This window comes from Bombyx mandarina, chromosome 11 (genome assembly GCF_030267445.1).
Source record: "Bombyx mandarina strain Sakado chromosome 11, ASM3026744v2".
NCBI lineage: Eukaryota > Metazoa > Arthropoda > Insecta > Lepidoptera > Bombycidae > Bombyx > Bombyx mandarina.
Genome location: NC_143218.1, coordinates 17,538,152 through 17,564,574, shown reverse-complemented (window position 1 = coordinate 17,564,574; position 26,423 = coordinate 17,538,152). Strand labels below are relative to the sequence as shown.

Below are 26,423 nucleotides of genomic sequence, written 5' to 3'. Positions count from 1 at the left end.
CTCTTGGCAGAGTGGTCGTGGTCATCACTTCGGTTGGTGGTGCGCTTCACCAGACGTCGCCATTCCTCGCGTACCGCAGTCCTTCTTGTGCACTCGTTAACGGGACCGTTTAGAGCTGCCTTTATTTGGTCGGAAATTTTGATAGCGGCATTGAATTTTCTGATGTCTTAGCTCTATCTATGCTTCAGCCCACAGACGTCCACTGCTGGACGTAGACTCCCTCAAGCCTCACCACAACGATCGCTCCGATGCTGTCTGCATCCGGCGATTTTTTTTTAGCCACTGTCTATCGTAGCCAACCGTTGCCTACAGTGTGATTCCTGCGACCTTATACAGATCATCAGTTCACCTTGTGGGAGGCCTACCCACTCTATATTTACTTATAGTTACGGCTGTGAACCGTACCCTGAACCACCAACCTGCCTATTTCTACCGTGAAGTTGTAATGCGTTTCGGTTTGAAGAATGGGGCAGCCGTTGTAACTATACTTGAGACCTTAGAACTTATATCTTAAGGTGGGTGGCGCATTTACGTTGTGGATGTCTATGGGCTCCAGTAACCACTTAACACAAGGTGTGCTGTGAGCTCGTCCACCCATCTAAGCAATAAAAAAAAAAGAACACGCTTGCAGCAAAAAAAATCTTGGCCAGGTCTAAATGTTTTCAATTCTGTGGCTTCACATAAGTATAATGTATGTTTTGCGAAACCGTTAACTAACTTGAGGTCTTCGCTCGATAGTATATTTATTATATTGCGTTGCAAGAAAGAGTTTAATGTACCATTTGCAATTCTGTCAGAACTTATGAAAGTATATCAATATATTTTTATCGTATTAAGTTCTGCTATCGATAAGTTTTTCCTGTTTGTGATTGTACGATAACACCATACAATTGGAATCGTATGGTTCATCGTTCGTCCAGTGCGCTCAGTGCGAGTTTTTTAACGTTTTCGATAGCGTAAAAGTTAACTCAAATTTGTATGCAGTTGGAACAGCGCCCCTAGCGGCAAACGTAGGCAAACGTTCCAACTCCATACAAATATTTGTTAACTTTTACGCTATCGAGCACGTTAAAAAACTCACACTAAGCACATGACCTCATATGTTCAATGTAATCTCCGCATGATTTGTTTCCAATCAATTTACAAATATAAATTAGCATAATGTGTTAATATCTACCTAAATCGCTGTTCGTTGTCATATATTATTCGCCTATTATATTATGTATTAGTCATATCGTATTTTTGGTTTTTTTTATCGTACAAAACAAACTTATCGTCATCTTATCTTGTTTCACTAGAATACCATCTATGAGGAACTATGTGTTACGTTGATTTTGTTATTGAGGCTTTTTTGATTGCATAGATGTGTACACATGGTCACGGCCCATCTAGTGTAAAGTGGTTATCGAAGCCCATGGACAACATCATTTGAATGTTTATATTGTTCTTATGAGAACAAAGAGCATACGGGGCCATTTGGTTTTAAGTGATTACATTGTTTTGATTCCAGTGCTATTGCTGGCTATTACTGCAGTCTGCCTTATAAGATAAAATTAAAGGACTGCTGGTAGCGCGCAATGTATTCGCATGAATAGATGGTACCACAATCTTACTTAATCAACCGATAAAGAATTACCTATGCGTTTCGCTTTCAACGGTGGAACATTAAACAATACTTTTCAGACTTGTTCCAAAAATTAACGTGGTGATGCCCATGGGCTCCATTAACAACTAAGCAACTGGTAGATTTCACAATCTAATTTGAATTCTTGAGTAATAAATAAATCTCTGACTATAACAATTTATTGTTTTACTACATAGACGGTGAAAATGGTCACAATCGCTCCGATGTTAGGTACTTACTGGAACTCTTAGACATCAAAATGTCAATGCGTAAACCTACCTTTGAGACATGAGAACTGTCACTCGATTAATGTACAGTATATGCCAGTTTCTTTCGATTCAGAACACATGACTGCTTAGAAATAAAAAGAAGCCGGGTACCTATCTGGGTGGGCTGATAGTTTGGAGATACACCGCTCAATTCTTCTTCCTCCTAGTCGTACATTCTTGACAGAGAGGTCGTGGTCATGCATCAGTCGAAACCTGCGATACCGATGCTCTCGCAATGTGACGCCATGTGGCACGATGTTTCGCAGAGTGAGAGCAATAATTTATGTTGAAGTGAGTCACATATTTTGTGATCATTCAATTGATGTATATTATATGCCAGTTACTTTAGATCCAGCACACGTGAATGCTTAAAAATATAAAAAAAGCCAGTTACCCACCTGCATCTGTGCGGGCTGATAGCTTGGCATACCAATGGCCCTAAATATGTTGACATAATTTCCTTGAGAGCGATTCTTACTATTTCTGCCGTGAAGCAGTAATGCGTTTCGGTTTGAAGGGTGGGACAGCCTTTGTAACTATACTTGAGACCAGAACTTATATCTCAAGGTGGGTGGCGCATTTGCGTCGTAGATGTCTATGGGCCACTTAACACCAGGTGGGCTGTGAGCTCGTCCACCCATCTAAGCAATAAAAAAAATCTTATCAAGACAAATACTTACAAAAACATCAATTAAACGTCTAATTATGAAAAACTCGTAGTATCCATACAATTGGCAATATAATTAGTATTCTTTTGTAAAAGCCGGTTTACAATTAAATATTTGTTCTTGTGTTTGAATAACATGGACGTACATTGGCTGAATGTATGCTACAAATAAAGGCACTTTATTTGCGAAAATAATATCTTTTATAAACATTATATTATCAGAGAATATATTGTGATCGTATAATAAATGTTTAAAATATTTTTTTATATTTTTATGTTTACTTTAAAGACAACCGATTTTTTTAAGCGGTAGGCAGTTCTTACTGGTGGTAGGACCTCTTGTGAGTCCGCATATTCCAATATAATTTTTACTATGCCTTTTACCACGACGAGTGGTTTGGTCTTGCCGTGACCCGATTTTCGAACATCGGTTCTTTTGGATTATCACATTTTAATTGGTGTTAAGACGAGTTTTTGGAAGCCTGCACGGGTAGGTACTAACACCCTACGTATTTTTGCCGAATCATACGTTCCGCTTTGAAATGTGGCGCAGCAGATTAACAATCCAACTGAGATTTATATTACTAGTCTCATAAGTAGATTCAATATCGTCTCGCTACGAAGAATATTTCGCCATTTTGAGTAAATCCGAATTCTAAATACGGGAATTGCACGACACATTCATACAATATTTTTTATTTATTTTTTTATTGCTTAGATGGGTGGACGAGCTCACGGGCCACCTGGTGTTAAGTGGTTACCGGAGCCCGGAGGACATCTACCACTGAAACGCCGCCTTGAGTTCTGAGGTCTCAGTATAGTTACAACGGCTGCCCCACCCTTCAAACCGAAACGCATTACTGCTTCACGGATGAAATAGGCAGGGTGGTGGTACCTATCGGTGCAGATTCACAAGAGGTCCTACCTCCAGTAAATTTAATTTGTTCCTAGTAAAAAAAAAGAATTAAATTAATAACAATAACAATAATAATAACATCGCACTAAAACGGCCATTACTTAGAATTCCATGATATCTTTTCATATCACACAATTTGACACAAGGAAAACTCACAAGATAAGTAGCTCACGTGTAACCCGGTCATTGTTGTAACATTATCAGGTAGATAACATATCACCGCTATGTTTGATCTGACTAGTTTTCGGGGTTGATATGTAATTGACCCACATTGTTACTGTTTTCAACAATTCGCAACGAATGAAACTGAAAAGCTACAGGAAATTGTTACAGCTTCCCAAGCACCTCCGAAGGAGACCTCACAGCTCAAGGGCAGAGTTGCTTAGCGAATTCACCACCTTTTTATTGCTTAGATGGGTGGACGAGCTCACAACCCACCCAGTGTTAAGTGGTTACTGAAGCCCATAGACATCTACAATGTAAATGCGCCACCCACCTTGAGATATAGGTTTTAAGGTCTCAATTACCTATACAGTTATAACGGCTGCCCCATCCTTCAAACCGATACGTATTACTGCTTCATGGCACCCGTGCGGACTCACAAGAGTTCCTACCACCAGTAAGACCTACTACTACCAGATGGCGATCCGCTGAGATCTGGCGAGATAGTCAGCGGGCTGGTGCTATGGACTGGGTTCGACGAGTCTGGCTACCAAGGTCCACAGGAACAGAGGCATAGGCTTGCACCTAGTACTAGAGCTACAAGCGTCTAACGTGCTAGTGGATCTGATCGATTCGTAAGAACGTGTCTAGGGCGGTGAACTGAGTGATTTGGTCTATATATTTTTATAAGAAGCAAAAACTTGAGTTATCAAAGATAACATGCTATTGAAAAAATGAAAGAAAGCGAAGCTAAACCCCATTGGAAATGGCGAAAAACAACATACCGGAAATAATGCATTTAGAAATCTATTGAAGATTATCGAATTTTCCTGATAGTAAACGCTTAACAAAAGTTATTTTAACCAGTCTTGTCTTGCCGATTAAATTTGTTTTGCAATTTCCTTTACAAAGATGCTTTCAAAATAATCCTTTTGCCACTTCCCGTAATTATAAAACTTAGAAAATTCAATTCCTTTGCTACTTTTTGTACAAAGGAATTTAATTTTGTTCAGCTGAATGTTGTTAATTATTTATGATCATACTTTCATATTATTTAATATCGAGGGATTCAAAGAATTTGGCCATAACGTAAATGGGGTACGTAATCACTACGAATTTATGAAACCGCATTTGTCATTTGGAAAACACTCTAAAAGCTAATTATATCCTGATTTCACAAGACGAAATTCCAAGTAAACCCTATATTATTTTGCACTCTATGTGGCGTAACGCATGATTCATTTCGCCTTGAACCCATCCAGTTTGCGTGTAATTGTATTGCAGAATAAATAGACGATAAAGTATATAATTAGTGTTGGTTTTTGGACGACAGATTTCTGTAAAACTTAACCTTGTTCATATTATCTTTTTTTTCTACCTAATCTGATGGTCTTGAGAGACCATTTCAGCGTAACCGGGCAAGTAGGTGAGCTCACGGGGCTCAAACCTGACTTTGTTTCTAACAGGAAGCTTATCAAGAGCCGTGCTTCGCAGAATCTACTACCGGGTTTGAATCGCGACCTACTGAGAAGATCCGGTGAGAAACTCAGTGGGTTGTACCTGTGGGTTAAGTTACACGTCGAACCTATGGTATTTATGGGCTCTAGTGATTAGGAGGGCACTAGATGGTCGTGCATACAATTGCATTTCGTTCGCTAATCACTGCGCTATTAGCGAAACATCTCAGACAAAAATGACATCAAACTCTTTCACAATCAGCCGACATATTTAGTACTAAGGAAGCATAATAGAAATGAAATGATCGATAATGATCAGTAGCGAACTCAGGTGCTAAAAGAGCCCCCCCCCCCCCCGCTTGCTCAAAAGACCCCATCTACCGCTAATTTATATTATTGATTCATTTCAGTCCTTATTTGTATGAAAATGAGACTTGGACCTCAATTATTTTAAGAAATCAATGCGCTTTGATAGTAGACTACCATTAATGGATACAATTGAAACTTTAGCATTATGTGATAAGGTGAGTGAGTAGTAAGGCGGTATTCAATTTAAGTTGTCTATGCCTTCCGAAAACCACTTTACACCAGCTACCAACCCAAAAATAAAAATAAAAATTAAAAGTGGTAATGTAGTATTTTTACTTTCTATATCTCGAAAAAATAACAATACTAAGTTTAAAAAATATTGTTAGTAGAAAACACTAACGATATATTAATATATAATAGAACAGAAAAAATACGGCAAAAACCTGAATCGTGCTAACAACATTTTCAAGGTAAGTTAGCTTATCAACAAGATCCGAAAAACAACATTCGGATCGTCAGCCCACCGAGCAATAACACCCTTCCCTTTATCGATATCAACAAAGTGATTTAATAATAAGGCGAATCGAATATAATATTGAAATTGATTCTGTTCTTGGAAAAATCAAATTACAGAGAAGAAAACATTGGCAGGAAAAACAAAACTCCAATATTTTTAGTTATTAATGTTTTCTTTTTCGAATTCAATTATCATCGTTATTAGCTTGGTATTTTTTTAAATTAGTTTTTACTTTACATTGACTTCAATAAAAATGTTTAATTTTGTCTAATATTGCATCGAGCCAAAATATGATTGCAATATGAGCGATTCTCAAATTTACTTAGTCGGTAATCATATTATGCACTTACAAACAGCAATTTGGACAATGTCTTGTATGAATTAAGAGACTTAGTCTTAGAAGCAATTTCTATGCATTTCAAATTCTAATGCAGAAAAATACAAAATTAGTAATTTCTTAGCCTTAGAAAAAAAAGAATTCTATTCAAATATCGCATGGCGAATGATTACGTACATAATCGTAGGAACTTCATCATTTCTTAATACAATTGCTATTACGTTTTTTTTCGCTTTGACAATGAAGCCAACACGCTAAAACGTTAGGCAAGCACGCAGCTGCAAGGTGAATCAAATTACTGCCTTGTAATGATAAGATGTAGACATGGACACATTTTTGATCTTGTGAAATGGTTTCACTGTATTCAGTACTGGGAATATAGAGAATCGGTTACCCGGTTAACGTTAAAAGGGAAGAAATGTGCCTACAAACGCTAAAAGTTGAATCGATTTTTTTTTTAAACGAACTCTGGACCAGCGCATATTGTCACTTATAATGTGAATTAGAATGCGGATCGGCCTAAAACATCGTCACTCCAACTTATCCCGCGGATGTTGTAAAAGACGATTAAGAGAATCACTGAACAAAAACAGTAGTGGTCTCTGATTATCATTTTAGATTTTTTTGTTTTATTATTTAGATGGGTGGACGAGCTCACAGCCCGTCTGGTATTAAGTGGTTACTGGAGCCCATAGACATCTACAACGTAAATGCCGCCACCCACCTTGAGATATGAGTTCTAAGGTTTCAGTATAGACTAACTAACCCTTCAAGCCAAAACGCATTACTGCTTCACGGCAGAAATAAGCAGGGTGGTAGTACCTACCCGTGCGCACTCACAAGACATCCTCCAACAGTAATTACGCAAATTATAATTTTGCGGGTTTGATTTTTATTACACGATGTTATTCCTTCATCATGGAAGTCAATCGTGTACATGTACATATTTCATTATAAAAATTTGTACCCGCCAGCGGCATTCGAACACCGGTGCATCGCAAGATACAAATGCACCGTACGTCTTATCCTTTAGGCCACGACGACTTCTTTGCAATGGCCAGCTGGCCTTTTGTGGTCGTAGGGTGTGTTGTGGGCCTGCATGTTAGGTACCATCATCTTGATTGTTTCTGTCGCTCTGGTCTGAACATGCCTTCCGGCCTGAATGGTAGGTCAGGCGTTCTACAACAAAACTGACGCTTGGACTTTATATGTGAAGGTGGTTTTCGCATTATCACCTCTATAGTCTCCAATAACGACTTAACAACGGCTATATAACGAGTACGAGACTGACTCGATGGTTCAGCAGTTTCAGTCCCTGACTGTTGCGCCAAGGGTCGTGGATTCGATTCCCAGATCAGGCAAATATTCGTTTGATATACCCATAGCACAGGGAATCCTAAATTGGCGACGGATGACTGTACATCATTTGCTCCCAGTAATTGATTTATTTCTTACTAAATTACACAAACAAAGCGTCCCCCTCTTAAATTGTTAACAACAATACCAAAAGTGCTAAGCAGCGTCGTCTTACAACAGCTTAGTTTGCGTAGCAGACTAGATTGTAAGTAAATATGATATGAAAATAGTACTTAAATTGAAAATATTAGTTTTTTTTTAAAGATTGTTTTGTGTGTCTGTTCTGAGGTTAGGGTATATGTAGCTGTCAGACTGTCGTATGACCTGCAAACAATTAGACGTGCGTGGATTTTGGTGGTCTCTCTGACTTGCACCGTCTGTTTGAGGGGAAGTACTCTGATTGGCAAACGTAGTGCAGGACGCCCTCAGGCTCGGTGGAGTGACGACCTATGCAGTGTGGCTGGGTCTTGCCATGGAAGCGCTGGATGGGAGAAGCCGAGATCCATGCTCAGTGGCGTGCAATTAGTGATGCCTATGACCAACACTGAACTGATATAGGCTGATTATTATGATGATGATAACTCTGAAGATTAGTTTCAAATAATCCCGAGTAATGTAATCAAATAAACACGAGCCGAACGTAATGCAGTGGCTTTTACTTCTGCTTTGAATCGTTTTAAGGCATTTATCGTACAAACCGTGACGTCGTGACGTCGTTGCAAAAATAGGAAACGACTTGTCGTTGCGGAGTGTTGTGGTATCGATGCTCGGTGACGACGAATCGTGGAAGGCGATGCTCGACTTCTGCGAGTGCACCATCTCGCAGAAGGAGGTGTCAGGGTACGTGAGGGACGCATAGGCCCGACGCCGTCGAGTGGGGCCCAGGCCCTGGCCCTTTATGTGTTGCGGGTCCTCTTCCCATGTCAATTTGGGGACCGGCGAGGGGGTCTAAGAAGACGACGTGCAAGCTGCTCTGCACGCGTTTTACGCAAGAGCATCCGGGTGATGCAAGGCCGGCTATCCTCGATCCACGCTGGTTCTGACACAGCAGGGTATTCCGTGGGATAACCCATTCTAACCGGCGCCATCTAGCCGGGCTTCGGATAGCTTTCCGACCGAGAGGGCTGGTGGTCGTGGCGCCGACGACTGTCGGTCCAGCGTCCTGAGGGGGAGGGTAATGGGGGAGATGTGCTTCGCACTAAGCGCTTCACTTTCTCCACTTTACCTTTTCATGAGTTCTGTCTCATACGTGGTTCGAACGTGGGTTGTTGAGCCACAGGAACAGGAAGTTTTTGGTCAGTTTGACTCCCGTCATCCCCAGTGGAGGGCGGAAGTCCAGCAGTTTCCTTTTGACTAAAAAAAACCGGCCCTACAAATAACTCACCTCAATCACGTTATGGAATGTCCTTCAAAATGAGTTTGAAAAATTAATCCAAAGCAACTTAGTTGTGTCCGTACATTTTTTCTTCGACTTATCATGTAAATTATCACCATTTTCACCACCAAACTTTTATTACGAGAGTGGATCGAATACTGTAAAACTGAGACTCAGAACTCATGTTTAAAAGTGGTGGCGGTAAACATCCGGTAGTAGGAAACAGAATCAACACAAATTATTAAAAAGAAATATTCACTACAACATAGGCAACGTAACTTTAGTCACGAATGACAAACATAGCACGAATTTAAATATAATAAACTACATCAAATAATAAATTCGATCGGTTTCCTGAACAGCCTACGTGACAGACGACGTGTTCGAATGATAATAAGCGGTTATTGTTATCGGGCCGGTCCGTAAAATGGCCTCCGCATTTGTGACCTCTCCGATAAATCACATTTCAACACGTCTTAGTTTTTTTAAGCGTAAACAATAATTAACTTGAATCATAACACGATTTTATTAGCTTTTTTATTGCTCATGTGGGTGGTCGAGCTCCCGGTTCAATTGGAATTAAGTGGTTACCAGAGCCCATAGACATCAACAACGTAATTGCCGCACATCCTTGAGACATGAATCCTAAGTCTCAGTTTTATAGGACAACGGCCCCATCTTTCAAACCGAAACGCGTTACTGCTTCACGGCAGAAATAGGCAGGGTGGTACCTACCCGTGCGGACTCACAAGACGTCCTACAGGTAATAATCTACTGTACTGTAGCTTCACCTGTACCTATCTAAGTTTCAATACCAACGGGCTATTTCAATTTAAATTTCACCAACTTCGAAATGTCCGATAAACTTTAAAAAAATGTGAGCCGGCACGGGACGCCTGACAGATGTGAAACATCGACATTATTTTGTAAAAGTAATATGCAGAAAAGAACAGATTGTGATAGGAACTAAATATGTCATAATGATAAATAAAATATTACGAAAAAATAATTTGTTTTCAAGTAAAACACAGGTTATGTGTACTGTAGCAAACAACACTGTATACACTATGGAGTATACACTATAGGCATCCGAGCTCAGTGTAGCGAAAGAGATGGCTTAACGCCGGCTCGAGTGGGAGAGAATCGCACAGTCGATTGCGCATGGCGGCGCGTCGCCACGGCATGCGTCGCCACGGCATGCGTCGGCACGGCATGCGTCGCCACGCCAGAAATCGGTTTTACGTGCGGCTATAGATGTTTCACATCAAAATTTACGTGCATATCAAATATTGATGACAATGCAATAATTTTATTACTTTAATTTGGTACTTTGACCAAATATCCTGATCAGAATGGTCAGATTAAAAGATGATTTCATTTGATATTTAATTCAATTTGCTATGAAACGAAATATAGTCGCTAGTAAAGCAATAATGTCACATCCATCGCAACATACCTACAACCTACCATGATTTGGCAGGCAGCGTATGGACAATCGCACGATACCACACCCATCGGGAGGCAACCCTGGTTGCTGTTGCATTAAAAAAATAATATATGTTTTCAATAGGATCTCAGTCCCAGAACAAACTAAAAGAACTGCAAGGAACCGATTAGCGGTCCGGTTTCGTTTTGCATCTCGCCTAAGACATAGAGACGTAAATTAATAAAGTCGTTTAACTTGTTAAGAAGTGCTCAAGGCTGCTCAATTGTGAGACGGTCATCAACAGATCAAGGCCATTAATTTTACTAAAACAACAACATTTTTTTACGTCTTGCTCAAATAATTACCATAACGTACGTGCAGTTTATTTTATGATAATGCCTAATAGTGTCACCTTTGGTTGCATTTTAGGGATGAACCAAATGTTCATTTTTTCGATTTGTTTTTTAATCTTTTCGAAAAAGGCGCTGAAGGAAAATTAACAGCGATTATTTACTTGAACTCGCTATGCTAATTGATTTAGAAACTTTGTCTATGAGTTGCAGTGTAACACCAAAACAGACAGTTGGTACATGCATAATATATATCTATACTAATATTATAAAGAAGAAAGATTTGTTTATTTGCTTGTATTGAATAGGCTTCGAAACTACTGAACCGATTTGAAAAATTCTTTCACTGTTTGGAAGCTACACTATTCCCGAGTGACATAGGCTATAATCTTTTTGAAAAAAATTAGGGATCCTTACTTAAACTCCATTCCTGGAGTTTACGGTAACGGTAACGGTTTAAGGTAACTAAGAGTAACAAGGAATGGCGAGGAATGGCGACGTCTGGTGAAGCGCACCACCAACCAAAGTGATGACCACGACCACTCTGCCAAGAGTGCATACGACTGAGAAGAAGAAGAACTTAAACTCCAATAATGTAACCCAATGTGTAAAAAATTACCTAAAATATTCTTACATCACGTGCCCTGCGAAAACTATTGATGATAGAATAAAATAATGTACTACGACTTTGTAGAACAACATTCGCATATGTCTATCTATTATAGTTATGCCGCAATAAGTGTTCTTTTATTTTAAAAAAATGAAACAACGTCAAATATCGTTAATTTTTTGTTAAAGACCCGAGCGAAGCCGGAGTGGGCCGCTTGTATAGTATAAATGTATATTATTAACACTTCTACATTATTTTAAAAGGATGATATTATAGCAAAAAGGAAAAGAAAAAACCGCAGATGAATTTAAAATAATGTACTATACACAAGGATGCCAAAAAAGACGGTCCACATTAATAAAACTATGTTAAAAACAAAACTTCTGCTTAGTTCGGGTTTGGATTTAAAGATCAAAGCATTTGTCATCTGCCATTGGGACATTCCTAAACGTAACCCGATGACGCAAAAACGGTCAGTGCAGTGACGTCAGAGGTGGAATTATGGGCAGGTATGAGTAATAAGATGTCTACAAGACCGCACGTCCGCTTGGTAGAAAGCCGTTTCTTTTTTGTCGACGGTTCCAGCTAACTGTTCCCCTGTTAGTGCTAGTCACGGATGATCGTGTGCGCTAACGTAAATATTCGTACGTCAGAACCTTTAAATTAAACTAATGAAGCCGGGTCACGCAAACGAGCAAACGGATAAGACGCCCGGTACACTCGTGTCGTGGGATGCGAAGATGCCGCGAATCAAATTTGGCAATCACAAAATTTTTCGCGCTAACGGTTGCGATAAAGAAACTATTTATGTTTTATGGAAATGAAATGGAGAAATTTGCTTTCAATGATTCGATTCGATGACTGGTGTCGTGGGACACCGGATAGGAACGAAGCTCCTTATTATAAAAATATCAATTTTTTTAAGTTTTATTCGCAGTATAAAGAAAATAATTATTCGGGTATACATTTTTTATTATGTTTTTTATTGATAAAAATAAAATAAAAACTACTTTACAAAGTGAACAACTTTTCTTTATTCACAATGATTTATAAAAAATATATAATAATAATATACAAAGAAACAGCTATTTATATGAATAATAATAATAACCGTCATCACGTAGACGTCATCATTAGAGTTATTAGACACTATATAGCTATCATACCAAGACTATAATAATAAAAATCTTACGTTACGGACGTTTTTTCCCAGTTAGGGTATTACTATACTATAGGGTATTACTGCTGTGAAGATGTCGTATGTTCTGTGTTAATAGGCGGGACTGCCAATGCGACAGTATAATTGAGATTTCGGTGCCGCATTTCGTGTTTCGCTATGGAGTCTATTAACTCAAAACTTCAATGTCTCCGCTTTTAATGAGGTAGTGGAGGCTTAACAACGTAGCGAAGATCTTCCACCGAGTGTGTGATATTGCTCGGTAGACCGACGGTCTCAATGTTGTTGTTCGGTACTTGTATATATGCAAGCTTATCTTGACAATGTCGTAAGCAATTATCAGGCATCTGTCAAATATCTTGTGTTGTATGATAGCTACCCGCCACAGGGTAATCAGTTTAATTGATTAATAATTTTCTGTGCTATGTCACGTTTTTCCCCGTAAATAAAGTCAATAGATATTTTATTCTTAATTAATTTAAAATAGAAAACTAAATGGCAGTTAGATGATTCACGAAAAGTGAATAGCTTGAATTTGTTAGTCTGAGCTTAACCTTCATACAGCATGCGTTCAAAATGTGCTAATCGGTGATACGGTTATGACAATTCAGGACAAATTGCTAACCGTGTCTTGAGGTTGGTAAACAATATTTTTGAGGTCACTCTCAAGAAAATTTAGAAATCGTTCTAAATATTTTTCAATTATTTCATGATTCATATGCTTCAAGTGCCGAGGATCCATTATATAAGTGAAAAAAAAAACAAAGCTTATCACTTCCGAAAACATATCATAAATAGGTATCTGCTAAATGAGATAAATAGGACTGCAATAAGATAACCTGCAATTAAATCTTCGACTTCATAACTTAAGGCAGCCGTTGGGTTTTGCGGTCGATGGCACTGTACGGGGCTCCCGTGTGGTGCCACGCCCTGACCCGCGACAACATCGCGGCGTTGCGACGCCCACAGCGAGCGATTGCGGTCAGGGCGGTTCGCGGGTACACACCTGCAGATCGTTGAGTCTCACATACCCCGCGCGCCCCTCATGCGCGGGACCTCGTGGGAGGTTCGGCCCCCGGCCCGAAAAAAAAAAAAAAAGCCGTTGGGTTTGCCCGTCGGCGGTGTATCGCGTTCCGACCTACCGCGTTGGTTCTGACCCAGTGGGTATCCTATAACACCAGCGGCATTGCCGGGGCGGTCTGGTAGGGCCGCCGTACCGCGGAGACCGGCGTCGTTGGTTGTCGACTATCGCCTCGACAACCCGTCGGTGGGACGTCCTCCGGGTGGCACCGTGAGTCTGGTTGTAATTTTCACTGCCGGAACCCCCTCACTCTGACCAGGTTTTGACCCCGAGCGAAGATCGGACGTCGGGTGTAAGAGCGCAGGAGAATCGCTTCGTGCACTAGGGCCCTAAGACGTCTTTGGGGCCGCGGTCTGCTCCCAACATCTGCAGAACGTCAAGTCCCACATACCCCGCGCGCCCTCTCTCTATTTAAGGGGTTTGGAAAACGTGAACTCCATAAGAAAACCAATACGCGTTTCAATAAACGTTAATTTGTATTTAATAAAAAAAATTTGTAAAACATCACCTCGTATATATTTACAGCATATATGTAGACACGAATAAACATGTTCGCGAACCTAATGGAAGAAACTCCCGATTCAAGACATGTATTTGTTAATGTCAATAACATGTCCTTTCGTTATTTTATTCTCTCACAATAGCTTTATCTGTCTACACCTGAATGATTTAGGTAGATAATAAGGAGTTATTCGTTTGCCACAAGCGCCTGGAAAAAAATCAGAGCATATTTTTTTAAATGAATTTAACATTTAAAAGTATTACCATAATGTTTGTTACGGGTTTTAGCATATGAGTGATAGGCGGGTAGAGCTTTCGCCCCATGTCACAACTTGTAGAGTATTTAATAGTTGACGGACATGATTGATTAATTTATTAAGCTGATTTGTAAACTAATGCTGGTAAAATGCTTAAGCTGGTGGTAAAACCTCTTGTGAGTCCGCACGGGTAGGTACCACCACCCTGCCTATTTCTGCCGTGAATCAGTAATGCGTTTCGGTTTGAAGGGTGGGGCAGCCGTTGTAACTATACTTGAGACCTTAGAACTTATATCTCATTTGGTGGGTGGCGCATTTACGTCGTAAATGTCTATGGGCTCCAGTAACCACTTAACACCGGCTGTGAGTTCGTCCACACATGTAAGCAATAAAAAAAATTATGCAAGAATTTACACTTGACCGCTCATTTTGAATACATTGTTGGCAGGTAAAACGTTCGATTATGCTGAAAATGGCGGACGCGTGCGTCGACACGTCGAAGCAGACACGCTTCCACAAGATGCACGTGCAGAGGCACAACAACGTCAGCATACTGTACGCCGATATCGTGAACTTCACGCCGTTGTCGGAACGACTCAGCGCATCGGACCTGGTCAAGACTCTGAACGAACTATTCGGGAGGTTCGATCAAATTGCACAGGTGAGAATCGTAATATGAATATGGCGCGTTAGATGGTACGATGCCCAAGACTTCAAAGTCTCTGTTGACTGATTTTTTCTCCTAGCTATTCGCTGGTAGCCTATGGGGCTATTACAGCTACACCCAGACGGGTAGGTTAGCTCACGGAATCAACTTTAGAGAATTTGCTAATACTAGCCCTATCAAGAGCAGTGCTTCGTAAATCTACCACTGGCTCGGAATCGCGACCCACTGAGAAGATCCGGCGAGAAACTCGGTGGGCTGTGTCTGAGGGTTAATTTACTCGTCGAGCCCTTCGTCGCAAGCGACGGGTTCGACGAGAACGATGACCGGTGCTTGAGGTACCTAAAAGCACCGTTAGTGGATCGGGAAGATCCGAAATTGTGTTTGGGGCGACGTCGACTGCTTTCCATTCTATCCGCAGGATCGGGAATGTAGTTACCGGCGGCTACGATGAGAGGGTTCTCGTGTCGTGCCGCTTTATCGAAGTGGACACCACATAGCCACGTATATATAATCTATGAAAAATGATTTACTTTCATAACCATTTTACAGTCTCGTAAAGTGAACATTTTGAAATTTAATTTCTAATTTTATAATCATAGTTTCAAATTCTGATCCACTATAATTATTGCTTTAATAATTCGAACAGGAAGGATCCGGGTACAAAATTTAATAACAGCAATTATTACGATGAACCCGACGACTAAGTGAGCGATACTTAATTTTATTCGAGACACCTGATATATATACATTTATAATTAAAAACGATTAAAGAAATATAAGATCTATGAACATCTAATTGTACTTATTGATATAATTTTAAATAAGACTTCCAATATGTTGGTCTGTAAAAATAAAGTTTTTGGAACGAAGTTCCTTATGGGACGATGCGGAGGGGTACCCTAACCGGGAAAAAACGTCTGTTACGTAAGATTTTTATTAGTAATGCACACAGTGTACGACTTAACTTTGTAGTAACGTACAAAAAATAGCATATTTTTATTATATATTTTTCATAAATCATTGTGAATAAAATAAAGTTGATAACTTTGTAAAGTAGTTTTTTTATCAATAAAAAATCATAATTAAAAATGCATTTCCGAATAATTTCTTTATAATAGAAATTTATCTTTATAATAGAGAAAATAATTTATTTATACCTCGAATAGAACTTAAAATTAATATTTTTATAATAAGGAACTAACTTCGTTCCTATCCGGTGTCCCACGAGACCACACATCTTTTTTTTAATAAATACGAGTCAATACCTCGCCTCGGTTCGTGAATGAATTGAGAAAATTCGTTTAGCTTCATTTCTAACTTAGATTATAACGCCGGGTCAATACCATAATTCGTTTTCATTTTAAAGGGCTTGTAAAATTGGAATCGGTAATCTGATTTCCAGGATTAACAGAAATTCGATCATAAATTTCCTTAAGCCTTAATTCGCCATTTTTATTGCCTTCGAAGTCAGTAACCCTAAAGTCTATGTAATAGTGAGTTGGTCCTGTCAGTAATAGGGAGATAGCCAAGCTGCCCAAGCCTGGGGACTGATTTTAGCCTCGCTTAAAGAGCATACTGTTGCGTTTATTTCTTACTAGCGACCCGCCCTCGCTTCGCTTCGGAAACATTAAAACACATATGAAACAAAAAAAAAAAAAAGTAGCCAATGTTCATCAGGGACAATGTCGGCTTCTAATGGAAAAAGAATTTTTCAAATCGGTCCAGTAGTTTCGGAGCCTATTCGAAACAAACAAACAAACAAATCTTTCCTCTGTATAATATTAGTATAGATATAGATATTAGTATAGATAATATTAGTATAGATAGGTATCTTGAGGTGGCCAGAAAAATGAATAAATGCGTTTACTTCTTCAAATACTAATTAAATTGGTTTTAATTATTTTACAAAAATATAATTGAGATGCGCGTCCATCTTTTTCTTTATATATTTTTTGGAGTTTACTCCTTTAGAATCGATTTACATATATAGGCCCGGGGTATGAAAATTATGGGGACCAAATCGTACTAGCATGTCACACGAAATGCGTTATGCGCATGTCACACGAAATGCGCGCCGGGCTGCTGCGCCGGCAGTCCGCCACAAAGCCTCGTACTGATCGCGCGTTTCTCTCATTATTGTATTTTCATATATTTGTTAGTCGTTTGTTTTGTGTCTCGTTAATTTGTTAATAATCTGTAGTGTATCGTGTTGTCGTAATATAGAACTATTTCTCGTATTGTTTCGTTTAATTTTTTATATCCAGTAAACTCCAGTCGTGCGTCGGAGCGGACACACACACTTTTTTTTTTTATTTTGACACAATTGTCATGGCACCAATGTGCCACTATTGCGATTCCTGATTTGCTATTGGTTCGTGCGATATGACGTCATCATTGGCCATCACAGCCATCAATGTATGACGCGACGTTGATTCGTTAACACATAGAATGCAGCAAATAATTTATTGAAAATACCAATCTATCTTGCATGGATACAATGACATACTATTGTTTGGATGTTTATGATGTTATTACATTGACGGCAATATTAGTGATACATTGTGCTAGTGGTAGCCAAAGTCTATGAGGTTGTTGTAGTAGTAGTAGTAGTATAAGTAGTTGGAATAACTCCTTAAACTGCCAACTAGCAATTAGGTAAGGAAAAAAAAAAGTGTGTGTGTCCGCTCCGACGCACGACTGGAGTTTACTGGATATAAAAAATTAAACGAAACAATACGAGAAATAGTTCTATATTACGACAACACGATACACTACAGATTATTAACAAATTAACGAGACACAAAACAAACGACTAACAAATATATGAAAATACAATAATGAGAGAAACGCGCGATCAGTACGAGGCTTTGTGGCGGACTGCCGGCGCAGCAGCCCGGCGCGCATTTCGTGTGACATGCGCATAACGCATTTCGTGTGACATGCTAGTACGATTTTGGTCCCCATAATTTTCATACCCCGGGCCTATATATGTAAATCGATTCTAAAGGAGTAAACTCCAAAAATAAAAATAAAATACATTCACCGTCCTTAATTGAATTAAATATTCATAATTGCTAGTTTGTTCTCTAAAGAGGTAACGAATACTCAGTGTAGTGTTATAATTTGATTGTTTGTTAAAGGAAATTGTTCTGAAGTCGCCGTTTTGAATTCTTCAATGGCTTTCTTATAATTAATTGTCAATAAAGCGTATCAAAGGAACGGTTCTTTTGTAAAATTTTATCAAATTTCGAATGCTTTCGTTTTTTGGACTACTACAATAAACAGAAAAATCCTGTCTTTACACACTGCGTGATTGCTGTATCATAGAAAGTTAGAAATTGTCAGTACCAGAAATTCAACATTTGTTGAATAAATGTTCATTCTAGATTTGTTCCTCGAAAAAGTGATTTAATACTCTAGAATAGTGACAATATAGGCGGGTGGGTCGCATTGATTTTTGGATTTGCGATCCCATCACCTGCTGATATCAAAATTAAATACGATCATACCTATTATTAATTTGACAAATTATTTATTATTAATAATCAAATACAATTACACTAACAATAAGCGATTTCGTTTAGCCTTTCAACACATTAGAATAATAGTTTAATGGTCCACTCAAGTGAAAATGAATTCCAAACAATTTATAGTAATTAGTGTAATAAAGACAAAATACTAGATAAAGCAGAACGCTGTTATAAATAAATGACCCAAAAAAAAACATTAAGCAAATCGAGCTTAATGTCCCAAAGAAAATGAAATTATAGCCAGAATGTGGTCAAACAAAAATAATATTTAGGAACATGAATTTTAGGCGAAGATTTCATTGTCCTATTGGATCTGATTTATGGGAAATGCTTTGTTCATTGCTTAAATAAAAAGATATCAGTTAAAATGTAATTGTATTTTTCTTCAATAAAGAGAAAAGTGCATTAAATACATAAATTTATATGAATACTGTAATCCGATCCGCAGTAGCGAATGGTTATTGGATTTGATGGGTAAGGACGTGGGATCCGTGAGGACGTGAAGAAACCTTCTATATAGTAGTGCCAAAAACTCTACCGTGTTGCATTATAATCGGATGAATAGCTTAGAGTACAAAGAATCATTTTTAATTTACATTAATAGGTGACTCATGTTTCAGTTTTTTTTTAGATTCTTGTAGTCGTTAATTAAGAGGATCAGTGTTCATATACCTAGCTCACGAGATGTAGTTTCGTAAAGATGAAACTCCATTCGCATCCCAAAAATCTACAGGTCATCATTTGGAATTTTGTGGTAATGAGTCGACCACAAAATTCAACTCAAAAACCTTTAACTATTTCTAAAATGGATTGACGTCAGAAGAAGAGTTAGAAAAAAAAAAGAAGTGAAGTATCTTATGGACGCCCGGTTGAAACCTAGTTCGTTTCGCTCAAGCTTTTTTTGTATTTGTAGTAATCATTCAATCTATACTAATATTATAATCTATACTTAATAATATTATAAAGAGGAAAGATTTGTTTGTTTGTTTGTTTCGAATAGGCTCCGAAACTACTGGACCGATTTGAAAAATTCTCTTTCAATTAGAAGCCGACATTGTCCCTGATGAACATAGGCTACTTTTTTAAAATTCTTTTTTTTTTTTTTTGTTTCATGTATGTTTTAATGTTTCCGAAGCGAAGCGAGGGCGGGTCGCTAGTAAAAAATAAAGTCGTATAAAGTTGTTAAAACATAAATTAAAAAATTTTACGCGCATGTCGATTTACCTATGTTTGTAAAAAATACAATAAAAATAGATAAATAAACATTAAATTTATAAACATATTTGTGTATATTATATTCTCAAAATAATAAAAATTGATAGAAACAAATTTCAGTTTCTTAGGTGATCGGGTAGTGCCTCGAAGAACAGTACAAAAATATTTCATTTTTTGGTGTGGTTTTTCATTGTGACACTTTTTTTCCGTCTAGCTCCTTGGCCCGCGAATAATCTGAATCTGCGATTAGAGATTCTGTTCCGAAAATACGAGCAAGAACATTAAATTTTTCATCACAGTAATTTATCGTTAAGTTGTAACAACGATTTGCTATTACAGGAGTGGTGCAGAGCCACCGCACGCCGTCATTCATGCCCTGACGGCATGAATAATCAATAGTTTTAACAAGCTGAAGAGTGATGGATGAATGTCTGTTCAGCTGAATTATAAATAAACGTTTTTAGCGGTTAACGACAAAGGAAAGACTTCTACTGAGAGGGTGAAATTTCCCGGTAGACCGACGGTCCTGATACTTACACACATGACTGATACATATATGCGAACTAATCATGAAAATGTAATTAACGCAATTCAGACATTTGTCGAATATCTTCTACATACTCGTATATATATCTATATTCAAATATCAAATATCTATCAAATATGACTGGTGGTAGGATCTCTTGTGAGTCCGCACGGGTAGGTACCACCACCCTGTCTATTTCTGCCCTGAAGCAGTAATGCGTTTCGGTTTGAAGGGTGGGGCAGCCGTTGTAACTATACTGAGATCTTAGAACTTACATCTCAAGGTGGAAGGCGCATTTATGTTGTAGATGTCTATGGGCTCCAGTAATCATTTAACACCATGTGGGTTGTGAGCTCGTCCATCCATCTAAGCAATAAAAAATAAAAATAAAATAAAATCTTCTTTTATTTGATAGATACCTGCTACACATGTTTTATTGGCCTACGAATAGGACCATTATTTAGCTTTAATTTATTTGGAACACTAAATACAGTTAATTTTATGGATGTTATAAAGTAAATATTTTCATGTTCATAGGAAAATCAGTGTATGAGAATCAAGATCTTGGGTGATTGCTACTACTGCGTCTCCGGCTTGCCAGTTTCAAGACCTAACCATGCTTTCAATTGCGTCAATATGGGCCTACAAATGATTGACGCTATCAGGTAATTTAGTACAGCATAAGTCACAAAAGACGGAAAAATCAATGTTCCCAGACACATTTATAACCAACTAGCGGCCCGCTCCAGCTTCGCTCGGGTCTTTAATAAAAAAAACCAAATTAACAATCATAATACACACACATCAACCCTTCTATATCCGTCAGCTTACTAAAAAAAGAAAATTATAAAGATAGTTTTGAATAACCTTGGGTTACGTTATTGGAGTTTTAGCAAGGATCCCTATTTAAAAAAAAAAGAAAAGAATATAGCCTATGTCACTCGGGAATAGTGTAGCTTCCAAACAGTGAAAGAATTTTTCAAATCGGTTCAGCAGTTTCGGAGCCTATTCAATACAAACAAACAAATCTTTCCTCTATATAATATTAGTATAGATGAATCTATTATACACAGTATATGCTATTCTTTCCAATTCTCCACTATTAGCAGTTCTATTTACATCGTAATATAGCTTACCACAAACTGTTAAATTTGTAATAATCATATTATTTATAATTTTAAGTGAAATAGATGTTTTTTTCTAATTGTCTCACAACGTACAGGAAAAATCTGACGCAGGTTATTTCCCAATTAAAAAAAAAAAAATTTTAAGCAATCAATCGAATGTAATCAAATCTTAGTTATATAATTTTTTTGTTGTTGTTGTTAATGCACTGTCGATTGCGCCTATAATTGAGGTGACATCTGCCATGAGCTTTTGTCAGTTTGTCAATGTTTTGTATTGATGATCCTTTGTTGGCGCAACTTATTAAATAAATAAAATAAATAAATAAATAGACTCTCGCCAACATCAGGCAGATGGCTGTTATAAAATTAAGGGTTAAATCGAACTGTAGCATGGTAATCGGCAGACCACAGCCATTGAAAAAAGAGTGCTAAGAAAAGGAGATGATGAAAAATACGTTTTTTTTCTATTCAAATCTTGATCTAGTTTCACTTTTTTGTTTTTTATTGCTTAGACGGGTGGACGAGCTCACAGCTCACCTGGTGTTAAGTGGTTACTGGAGCCTATAGACATCTACAACGTAAATGCGCCACCCACCTTGAGATATAAGTTCTAAGATCTCAGTATAGTTACAACGGCTGCCCTACCCTTCAGACTGAAACATATTACTGCTTCACGGCAGAAATAGGCAGGGTGGTGGTACCTACCTGCGCGGACTCACAAGAGGTCCTACCACCACTCACTTCTTGGTAGAGAAGGCCAAATTATAAGCTTAGTGGTTCTATGCCATCGGAACTTGGCGCTGTTTCATGAATGTATCCTCGATGTTCTACTGTATGGTCCATATTTGATAAGTTCAACGTCGATGTTATTTGAGTTAAATGAATGTACCATCCAGCATGGACCGATCTCATAAAATCTGTGACTCACTCCAACATAAATGATTGCTTTCACTCTGCGAAACATCGTGCCACATGGCGTCGCATCGCGAGAGCATCGGTATCGCAGGATCCGACTGATGCATGACCACGACCACTCTGTCAAGAGTGTACGAATAGGAAGAAGAACCATCCAGGGTACCAAACTTTTTAATTTTTTACCAGATTCGTCCGTGAAGCGACAGGCTTTAACGTGGACATGCGCATCGGAATTCATACTGGGAACGTCCTTTGCGGCGTGTTGGGACTTCGGAAGTGGCAGTTCGACGTTTGGAGCGATGACGTCACGTTGGCGAATCACATGGAATCCGGCGGTATTGCCGGGTATGCGTTTATGTATAACGTGTTCTCTCACAAAGATTGTCGAATAACTGTTTATCATACTTTATGCCTAAACTACCAGTTATTTCTCCCTACCTATTTACTGGTAGTCTGTTATTCAGAAACAAAAGAAATTTTCAGGTACTCCTATAGTATTTTTAGTTAGGCTATGTACATTTTTTATGCAAAAGTTATTATAGCACAAAATAAACAAACACAGCTCCGAGGTTAAGAAAAGGTTTTTATTTTTTGAAAAGTTCATTTTCAACGCATTTACTTATGCAAAAGCGTTTGTTTCCAACGTTGTGTGACTAAGCTCACATCTCGTTATGAAGTGAAAACTTTTATTTCACAAAAGCTCTATGCTTTCGTAGTAGGTAGATGGTATTATCTTTTTTTGTTTCAATAAGAATTTATATTAGTGACCATTAATCGATTTCCATGGAGGCAAGCTGATCTCACGGCACTAAAACGTGGTCTGAATCTTCCAAAGCTAAAACACCAAAATCTTGTTCATTTTCGTCCAATCAATTATGCGTTTTGATTTGAAAGGTAGAAAAGTCATTATTATTGCTCCTGGGAGACCGTGGTTACTACACTGATTTGTCTGCAAGGTCTCGTACTCAATACCGTCTTTACCATAAGGGCACACGGGGCCCGTGCCCAGGGCCCCCATTCTCAGGGGGCCCCGAAAGACCGACAATTTCTCTCACACGTTTATTCTCAAAACATTTTTGTCGGGCACATTACACTTTTTTCACAAATCAGTAATCAGAAGGTATTTACAAGACATATACTATGCCTATAATAGAAGATTTTGCTCAACAGAAATCCCGAAAGAAACCGTGATCGAAATCGTAACCAAAAAACCAGTCTAAATCTAATAACTAATATCATCAATTCTAAATCAATCAATTCTAATATCATTAATGACATATTATATTATACTGTATTTGAATAAGTATAATAAATGGTCATACTCAGTATATTTTTTTTAATTATTATTTGCTTTTTTTACTTTCCAAAAGGGCCTCAAATTCTTGTGTGCCCTAGGGCCCCATCCTAGTTTAGGACGTCCCTGCTCGTACTACTTCTCAATTTAGAATAACAAAAAATTGGTACTACTAATGTATAAAGATTAACAAATCAGTGAATGCGTAATGTTTCACCGCGATCTTTTCACCACCATGAAACTCATTACTGTTAGCCATTAGGCAGTCAACTCGTCATTTCTCCAAGCCAATTACAAAAAACAAAAAAAACATTAGCTGATTGGATGATTAACAATAAAGAATCACAATTTGTTAATTTCGTTCCTAATTCAAACAATTGTTAAATTTCAAAAGAAACAGACGGGCTATTTACGTACAACAAAAAAAAGCTTCTTCGCAAGTCTGACAAAGTTAAACAAGGTTAAAACAATTGTAATTTTTTTTTCCTTTCGCTACCACTTTTGTGGCTGAATTCAATGCGGCACATAAAATATTTCCTTTCTGTGTTTTATATGTACATTGAATTTGATCTTAAAAAGAATTGCTTAAACGGTAACTCTATTGAAGCTGAGCAAACATTTTTGTGTTTTAAAGTGATTGATTGATATTTTTATAAGATCACTAGCTGACCCGGCAAACTTCGTAGTGTCTCAATCGATAAATAGAAGACGTAAACTTTAGTATAAAATACACTTAAAACAAACAAAAGGAATCCTTCTGACGGGGTACACATCAAAGGAAAAACAAAATTGTTATTTTTATTTCATTTCGAGCATTTTCATATTTATCTACCTTTTAAACCTTCTCTGGACTTCCACAAATAAGATCAAAATTAGCCAAATCGGTTCAGCCGTTCTCGAGTTTTAGCGAGACTAACGAACAGCAATTCATTTTTACATATATAGAAGATAGATAAATGAAAATCTATCTGAATTATTTCAGGTTGGTTTTTTTATTCGATTTAAATAAGTAAATACGTCATTAATAATAGGAAGTACCGGTTTCCAGTATATTAAATAGAGTAAGCTTTCGTTAAAGCTCTCTAAGCCTTATTCTCCTATATTTAGATGACGATAATCATTTTATTCCTGTTATTTTTTTAGTATTTATACGTAGTCTTAAGTTTTTAAACAACTATGGTTCCGGTTTCTGAAACGGTGGTATATGAAACGTCAATTTCGATTACTGTAGGTATTTTCAGTTCGAAATACAGTTGTCCTTTTCATTCGCTTTAAAATTTTGTTAGGTCTGAAGAAAAAGATAGCGATATAATTTTCTTGGAATTTTGATTTAATCGTGCGACATTGTGTGTAGTGTCTTTTGTATTAATTGCCTTGTAGGGGTACCTAGAACCAGTATACATTAGTAAGTGTTAAGAAAATCAAGATTTAATTTAAAGTAACTCTTTTTTAACAGGCGTGTGCATATTACGAAAGCAACGATGCTTCAATTGGGTGGAAAATTCGAAGTGGAACCAGGAGACGGTGCGTCGCGTGAGGGTTACCTCGCTGATCACAAAGTGGAAACGTACCTTATTGTTCCTCCGAAGGTAAATCATAAAATTTACGACTGCTACAACGTCCTTTTTTAATTTCGATAAATAATATGAAACGGATCACCAACAAAAAACTTATATGAAAGTTAAAAGCCAAGTTATTATAATTAATTAATGAAAGTTATTATTTAAAAAAAACGTGAGCGGTCGGAATACGGTATACACTTTCAGGAATGTACTTCCTTGTTATCAAGAAGATACCTAATCAAAAAGTTTCATTTAATATTTTATTGAAACAAATTAATAATATAAACACACTAGCTGTACTCGTCCGCTTCGCTGGGCATTTAAAATTAACATTATTATTCCTCACCCCCACAAAGATTCTCATCATTAACGCCCCCACAACTGGTGTAGGGAGTCCAACACTCATAAATATGTAGCCTATCCATTAAACACATGTATTTTCTACATGGATACCAAGTTTCAAGTCAATCGGATGCATGGTTCAGTAGTTATAACGGGGCATCTGTAAAAACCAGTGTAGATTTATATATATATTAGTATAGATATACATACATATCGACGCTTGAAAGGCAAACGCGGCTAAGCGACAATAACTGCTTTATACATAAATTATAGGCAATAACCATATTCGACGCGCAAAAATATATATTTCTAGATCTATTAAAATCATTTCACTCCTACAGCTACATTCGTTAAAATATAATTTTTTCAGGTATTTCAACTTAAAATTAGTCTACTGTAAAGTTCACGCATTGTCGCTTACTAGGCTGCACTAAAAGTATCGGGAATGGAATATTTCCACTGTTCCTGTCATATTAAAATCTTTTTAATTGAAAACTCCTTGGTTTTAAAAATCGAATACCATTTATTTATTTAAAAAAAGATTGTCGGTCTTGTCACGAGGTTTTGTCAAACTTGTTTAGTCGTTGAGAAAATGGAATTGACTCGAGAAAATTCAAGAGCGATGATTTATTATGACTTTCGAAGTGGTTTAACACAAAAACAGTGTGTTGACCGGATGATTTCTGCATTTGGTGATGAAGCCCCATCCAAAACCACAATTTATCGCTGGTTTGCTGAGATTCAACGTGGACGTGTCAAGCTCAGTGATGATCCCCGTTAAGGTCGTCCAAAAACTGCAGTCACCCAAGAAAACGTTGATGCTGTGCGTAAGCTGATTGAGGAAGATCGACATG

General features: G+C 37.8%; 1 protein-coding gene across 4 annotated transcripts in view; it reads left to right on the top strand.

Moving 5' to 3' along the window:
- LOC114243277 (adenylate cyclase type 2) overlaps nucleotides 1-26,423 on the top strand; it is a 236,454-nt gene that overhangs the window by 188,456 nt on the left and 21,575 nt on the right. For all 4 annotated transcript variants that reach the window (XM_089731129.1, XM_089731130.1, XM_089731132.1 and 1 more), the window contains exons 6-9: nucleotides 14,840-15,052; nucleotides 20,867-20,994; nucleotides 22,558-22,716; nucleotides 25,122-25,254. In XM_089731129.1, the coding sequence (XP_089587255.1) occupies nucleotides 14,840-15,052; nucleotides 20,867-20,994; nucleotides 22,558-22,716; nucleotides 25,122-25,254 (633 nt within the window). The remainder of the gene's footprint in view (nucleotides 1-14,839; nucleotides 15,053-20,866; nucleotides 20,995-22,557; nucleotides 22,717-25,121; nucleotides 25,255-26,423) is intronic.